This window comes from Sander vitreus, chromosome 20, assembly GCF_031162955.1.
Source record: "Sander vitreus isolate 19-12246 chromosome 20, sanVit1, whole genome shotgun sequence".
Lineage (NCBI taxonomy): Eukaryota > Metazoa > Chordata > Actinopteri > Perciformes > Percidae > Sander > Sander vitreus.
Window position 1 is genome coordinate 28,110,948 of NC_135874.1, and position 7,500 is coordinate 28,118,447.

Below are 7,500 nucleotides of genomic sequence, written 5' to 3' on the forward strand. Positions count from 1 at the left end.
CTCTGCATACTACTCTCTACTGTCGTCTCTCTGCATACTACTCTCTGCTGTTGTCTCTCTTCATACTACTCTCTACTGTCGTCTCTCTGCATACTACTCTCTGCTGTTGTCTCTCTTCATACTACTCTCTACTGTCGTCTCTCTGCATGCTACTCTCTACTGTTGTCTCTCTACACTATTTGTCTCTCTACTACTACTACTGTTGTCTCTCTGCATACTACTCTCTACTGTCGTCTCTCTGCATACTACTCTCTGCTGTTGTCTCTCTTCATACTACTCTCTACTGTTGACTTATAGCAGGGACTCAACTTGACTTGCTTAACTCTCAGAGTGACTTGTGCATGTGCGACACATCTTCGTACCTCTGCCAGTTTGTCTGAATGAATCTCATCTTCAATTTGCTTTAATTTCCCGAGTGAACTCAAACGTCTCAATCTGACTCATTATTTTTAATGATTGAAGTATTGATCTCAATTGAATGGAGGAGACGATGAGTCTGAAGATGTTTGGATTTGTTGCTCATTAATAAATAAATGAAGTTAGTTTCCAAAAAGACGGAATCATTAAGCAAAGTTAAAACGTGGAGCCTCATCATCATCATCGTCTCTGTTAATGTTTTCATTTCATCAACCTTTTCTTTGCTCCGAAATGCGACAAATTAGTTTGGATTTTCTGTGTTGTCGCTTTTCAAAAAAGGCAGAAATCAAAACTCTTCAGATGAAGTCGCTTCAAACTGTTTTAGATCACAAACACATAAACAAATTCTCATCAGAGGGGAAGAAAATATTAAAGGGTAACTGTGTTTTTGTGTCTAAGTGACTGATGGGAACAACTATTTTTGAAATTGGTCCAGTATTAAGCAAGAAACAAGCTGCAATGTAACGTTAAACTGTCCGTTTAGTGGACCTAAAAGTTCTGTTGTTGCTGCTGACAGACTCAGATTATTATTCTGAGTGTCTGACAACATTATGAAAGGATCCCTACAGAGATAGACCTTTTAGTTAAAGAGGAAGATCCTTTTAGTTTAACATGAAACAGCCCCGATATCGCCGTCACCAAACTACACCAGACTCCATGTAAATAATCAGTACTTTTAGCATCGTAAAACACACTTCATTCAAAGAGGAAAGAAACTAAATAAAACTATGAAAAGCCGTCTTGGTTCATCTTTCCACTGTTCCAACAATCACCACTCTGGTTTGGTTGAAATAAACCCTTAATTCACCCATTTACATGTGGAGATATGCTGGCTCTATACACGCTAAAAGTCCTGATTATTTACATGGAGTCTGGTGTAGTTTGGTGACGGTGATTTCGGGGCTGTTTCATGTTAAACTAAAAGGATCTTCCTCTTTAACTAAAAGGTCTATCTCTGTAGGGATCATTTCATAATGTTGTCAGACACTTAGAATAATAATCTGAGTCTGTCAGTGGCAACAACAGAACTTTTAGTGGATGCTAATGACGCTGAACATTTGTCCTGTAGGGTTATATTAGGTTACGTTAAGGTTACAGTTTATGGCTGCCGGTTACAGCGTTCTCACTCAATACTGGACCAATTTCAAATAATTTTTATATTGAGAATATATATAGAGAATAATATAATCACATTTTTTCAGTCCCTGGTTTCTGTATTTTCTGTGAGGCACTTAAATAAAAGAACTTTGTACGTAAGATTATTTTCATTTGGCATTCGATAACACGTCATCTAGTGTCAAGGCCAGAAATTGTACCCCGATTCTGGGGGGTGAAACCTTATTATTTCAATATTAACATCTTTGTTATGGCACCATTTGGCTTCCCAGAATGAAGAAAGGTGACTGGATGGACTGATTGAGTCGATAAAGCTTTACTTCTTAGTTAGTAAACTAAAGAATACTTGACAAGCTTTACTTCTTGGGGAAAATCTTCCTGAAGATGCTCCGTCTTGACTTGCCCGTGTTGTCGTCTGTAAGCTGGGGGGTTACAGTGGGGGGGTCCTGGGTGTCAGGGGGCGGAGGAGGAGGCTGCTTTTGTTGGCTCTTTGCATCTGCAGTGCAATAAATCACAGATTCATTCACACGCTCAATGATAACCTGGGCCCATCTCTTTAAATAAAAATAAAAAACGGTCTAACCAGGGCCGGAGCCAGACATTGTAAACATTCAGGGCTCAGCCCAAATCTAGGAGGGCATGCTCCATAAAAAATGGGCAAAAATTGTCTATGTTACTATTTTTAGGTTACATGATGTAGGGTAGGAATTTACTGATCTTTTGGAGATATTGCACCAGTAACAGAACTTTTGCTCTATTATTTGCCGGTCCAGTCAGAGAGACTGAGGGGAAATGACAGAAAGTTGAAGTTATTTTAAAACCCTCAAAGACTCGGGGCTTTTGAGAAAAACATTGGGGGCTGGAGCCCCAGAAGCTCCGCCTCTTGGTCGAACTTGTGTCTGTATTTCACTGGAAAGGATTTCAACAGAGGGGCGTCCAACAGATAATACATACATAACACACATAAGAGACTCGCTGCACTTTGAGACACCGTGGAGAGTGCCGGAGAAACAACATCGACGGGACGCAATGCTGCGTTCAATTGCACCCCGAGAAACTCAAGGGGCCGTATCCTGCACCCGGTGCAGCGCAGTGTCTTTGCTAGTTTAAGACCGACGCAGGCGTCAGTTTCCCGTCCAGCGCCCACGTCGTTTAAATAACAAATGCACCTGCGTCCATCTGTGGCCCATGCTGGTCTTACAGGGAGGTGTGTTCAGGTGCATTCTGGGCGTGCTGGTCTTACAGGGAGGTGTGTTCAGGTGCATTCTGGGCGTGCTGGTCTTACAGGGAGGTGTGTTCAGGTGCATTCTGGGCGTGCTGGTCTTACAGGGAGGTGTGTTCAGGTGCATTCTGGGCATGCTGGTCTTACAGGGAGGTGTGTTCAGGTGCATTCTGGGCGTGCTGGTCTTACAGGGAGGTGTGTTCAGGTGCATTCTGGGCGTGCTGGTCTTACAGGGAGGTGTGTTCAGGTGCATTCTGGGCGTGCTGGTCTTACAGGGAGGTGTGTTCAGGTGCATTCTGGGCGTGCTGGTCTTACAGGGAGGTGTGTTCAGGTGCATTCTGGGCGTGCTGGTCTTACAGGGAGGTGTGTTCAGGTGCATTCTGGGCGTGCTGGTCTTACAGGGAGGTGTGTTCAGGTGCATTCTGGGCGTGTTGGTCTTACAGGGAGGTGTGTTCAGGTGCATTCTGCGCTTGCTGGTCTTACAGAAAACAAAAACCAAATGATTCCCAACCCTAGCTGTTAGCATTAAACAACATGCTAACATGCGGTGTGGACTCACCTGTGCTGCTCTCCCCTTCCTCAGGGTAGCTGTGTTTGTCGTAGTACGTGTGGGGCGGTTTGGGAGGAGGCTGCCCCTCTGTGGACGATTGTCTCTCCAGGCTCTCAGCTCTCTTGTTGAGCGGTTTGGTCAAAGCCGAATCGTCTGGAGCCTCGGCCAACTTCTCCAAACTCAGGTTGACCGATGACGCTCTCCTGAACAAAAACAGGCTAATGTTAATTTAAGGGAACAAAGATTTATAGTCTGATGGTTCCCATCCACTGTGAGATTATTATTTATTATTAGACGGTAGGGGTCAGCCTGTTTCCCAGCATTGGACGCTTGATGGGCTTGCCGTTAGCAGTTATCAATATCTCTTTAAAATGACCACTGACAAAGAAAAAGGAAACGGACTCCATCCTCCGACAACCCTATTGGCTGCACCATAAGGCCTCCTGCACACTGGCTGCGTGGCGTGAGCGTGTGAGCTGCGTGGCGTGACCGTTTTTATTTCAGCTCCCATGTTAACAGGTGAGAGCGTGCACACTGCCTGCGTGACACGCACGTCTCAGGTGCATGCTAGAAATAGGACCCACGCCTATTTCCCACGCGACACGCCAGCGTGTTGGAAGCGTTTCCAGGCAAAATAGAATAGGAAAAGATATTAATATGTCATTTTGACACAAATACATATTAATAAATGACATGTTGAGGTTTGAAAGTCTTGATGTTTTGACATAAATGCAGATATAAATGTGATTAAAAACATTTTCAAATATTGCACCTGTCAACACAGAAGGAAATATTCTGGAGCCTATTTTGCCGTCAATACTGCCGACGTCGTCTTTGCTGTAACCAGATCAGAATATGTTTATGTTTAACATGAAGTATAAGTAGGAGAACACGCTATTATTTCATTTTATCAATGGGAAACATACAAGTACATGTGTACAGACGAGGCTAGCAGCAGCAGAAGCGCCACGTCAGACACGTTTCTAGTGTGCAAAGACATAGAAAACGCCACGCAGCCAGTGTGCAGGAGGCCTGACAAACAAAGAAAAAGGAAACGGACTCCATCCTCTGACAACCCCGATGGCTGCACCATAACCTTGACATGGAAAACGTGATCATGTGATCGCATAATTAGCCAAAGTCTGCATATTTATGCGGGGGGGGGGGCACTTTCGCCCCATAAATTGCAGATTTCCACGCAAAATATGCAGGGCTTGCATGATGTCATAATCCCCGCATTTTCGTTGCAAAGAAGTCCCAAATATCTTAGCAGAAAGGTGAAAAATGTTGTGTTTACGTCACACGAGAGCAGCCATCCCCCCCCCCCCATGAGAACGTTATGAAGTGATGTAATTACGCCACGTGAACATCATCGAAAACCTGCAAACCCCGCGATGAAGCCACGATGACATCACAGTTCCCCCAATTTCATCGCATAACATCGCATAAATATCCCGCATATTCCATCACATCGCAGAAAACCTGACGCATAATTAAGGATTTTAGCCCAAAACAATCACAAAATAACTCAGCATTGTTCTGGAAGGACTGTGCTGTGCTGTACACTTCATCATTGATCCCATGACTGTGCCACGTCGTCAAATATCCCTCCTGATGACCTCTGGGTCAAATCTGACCCATTTTTCAAAGTTTCTATATCAGAAATTTGGGTTTCCTGCTACCAAATTGTCAAAAAAAATAAAGTGGATGGTTCCATACAACACTCCTCACAAGTTAAATAACTGATCAGTTCACTACTTTCATTGAATTTGGGCGTTTTATTTAATTTTATCGCATTTGAAGGAAATTTTTTTTATTAAAGAACACTGAAAAAAGAAAGGGGAAAAAAACAACAAAAACGTCCAAAAAACCTGCAGAAAAAGTGACAAAGAACTTCAGGAAAAGTGAGAAAAAAAATGTCTGAGAAAGCTTCAAAAACTTCGTCAAAATAACAACAAAAATGTCCAAAAAAATCGACAAAGAAATTCAGGAAAAGTGACAAAAAAAAAGTCCATATTATAAAAAAATCACTTTTTCTGGGATTTGGGGAGTTATTTTGTGTCTCTGGTGCTTCCACATGCATACAACCTTGGGGGAAAAGCCCTCCATGCTGTTCTGAGTGAGATATGGTTTCTGAATGTGTCCTGTCTTCAGTCTCTGGGTCAGCTGGTCAACATCTGCACGGCTTTCTACGTCACTAGCTGAGACGACGGGGCTAGGGGGCTAACCGTTAGCATGCTAGCTCGTTCGCAATGGCAAAACACTGCTACAACACACACTAGTTCCCCCTAATCTCCAAAAGAACTACTTCCATGTCCCTGTTCTGCAGGTATTCCACACAAAGGTGGAAGTGTTCCCTCGTTCAGAAGAAGTCTCCCAGCTAATCCTGCCTTGTACTACTGAAGTTGTAGAAACAGTTAGCTAGCTCATGTAGTCCTTACCTAGCTACTGAGCGTGTAGTCCTTACCTAGCTACTGAGCGTGTAGTCCTTACCAAGCTACTGAGCGTGTAGCTACTGAGCGTGTAGTCCTTACCTAGCTACTGAGCGTGTAGTCCTTACCTAGCTACTGAGCATGTAGTCCTTACCTAGCTACTGAGCATGTAGTCCTTACCTAGCTACTGAGCATGTAGTCCTTACCTAGCTACTGAGCGTGTAGTCCTTACCTAGCTACTGAGCATGTAGTCCTTACCTAGCTACTGAGCGTGTAGTCCTTACCTAGCTACTGAGCATGTAGTCCTTACCTAGCTACTGAGCGTGTAGTCCTTACCTAGCTACTGAGCGTGTAGTCCTTACCTAGCTACTGAGCGTGTAGTCCTTACCAAGCTACTGAGCGTGTAGTCCTTACCTAGCTACTGAGCATGTAGTCCTTACCTAGCTACTGAGCATGTGCGACTACCAACAAAGATGTTCCAGCAGTGAGAGGTCTCACTCTGTTGCTAAAACAGAGACCTGAACACAGGGTGAAAAGAGGAGCTGCAGCAATGAGCAGTAAAACAAAAATATGGTGTTTTTTGATAATTAAACCATGTAAACCTATTCTGATACAACCTTAAAATACAATTATGAACCTGAAAATGAGCAGAATATGAGCACTTTAAATTTTCACCCAGAAAAACTAAAGGTTGCATGGTACACGGAAATACAACACAAGGGTTAAAGAAGTAATTGTGCTGGCAGGGAGTTTCATTTCTTTGGCTTCTCAGCCGCCTCAGAGTCCCCACAGTGCTCAGTGTGAACAGGTGAGATGTGAAAGGCAAATTACCTGACGCAGTTTGATGAAATGCACTTTAGTCTGGAACTCCGTCAAACACTTCAGCGACTGACTGACGTCCGGTGTGACGCAAACGCTTTGGTATCCGTGTTCAGTTCAGAAAGTCATTATGAGAAATTAAACTCTTTAAATCAAAGCAGGAGTGATGACAGCCGGGACAAAATATTGATGAATCAAACCTCAAATCTTTGAAAATACTGACAAAATCACACTCACAGCACAGTGTATAAGACTGTCAAGCACTTAAAGCTCCCATATTCTGCTCATTTTCAGGTTCATAATAGTATTTTGAGGTTGTATCAGAATAGGTTTACATGGTTTAATTATCAAAAAACACCATATTTTAGTTGTACTGCTCATTGCTGCAGCTCCTCTTTTCACCCTGTGTTCAGGTCTCTGTTTTAGCTACAGAGTGAGACCTCTCACTGCTGGAACATCTTTGTTGGCAGTCGCACATGCTCAGTAGCTAGGTAAGGACTACATGCTCAGTAGCTAGATAAGGACTACACGCTCAGTAGCTAGGTAAGGACTACGAGCTCAGTAGCTAGGTAAGGACTACACGCTCAGTAGCTAGGTAAGGACTACATGCTCAGTAGCTAGGTAAGGACTACATGCTCAGTAGCTAGGTAAGGACTACATGCTCAGTAGCTAGGTAAGGACTACATGCTCAGTAGCTAGGTAAGGACCACATGCTCAGTAGCTAGGTAAGGACTACATGAGCTAGCTAGGTAAGGACTACACGCTCAGTAGCTAGGTAAGGACTACATGCTCAGTAGCTAGGTAAGGACTACATGCTCAGTAGCTAGGTAAGGACTACATGCTCAGTAGCTAGGTAAGGACTACATGCTCAGTAGCTAGGTAAGGACTACACGCTCAGTAGCTAGGTAAGGACTACAGACAGATCCTCTTTTCAGCTGGTCTCT

General features: G+C 43.6%; 1 protein-coding gene across 1 annotated transcript in view; it reads right to left on the reverse strand.

Moving 5' to 3' along the window:
• Window positions 1-1,099: 1,099 nt before the first annotated feature.
• The window catches only part of sptbn5 (spectrin, beta, non-erythrocytic 5), a 127,115-nt gene continuing 120,714 nt past the window's right edge, over window positions 1,100-7,500 (reverse strand). Inside the window, exons 78-79 of the mRNA XM_078278176.1 lie at window positions 3,315-3,508; window positions 1,100-2,029 (exon numbers count right to left, since the gene is read on the reverse strand). Coding sequence (XP_078134302.1) covers window positions 1,890-2,029; window positions 3,315-3,508 — 334 coding nt within the window. The 3' untranslated portion in view covers window positions 1,100-1,889. The remainder of the gene's footprint in view (window positions 2,030-3,314; window positions 3,509-7,500) is intronic.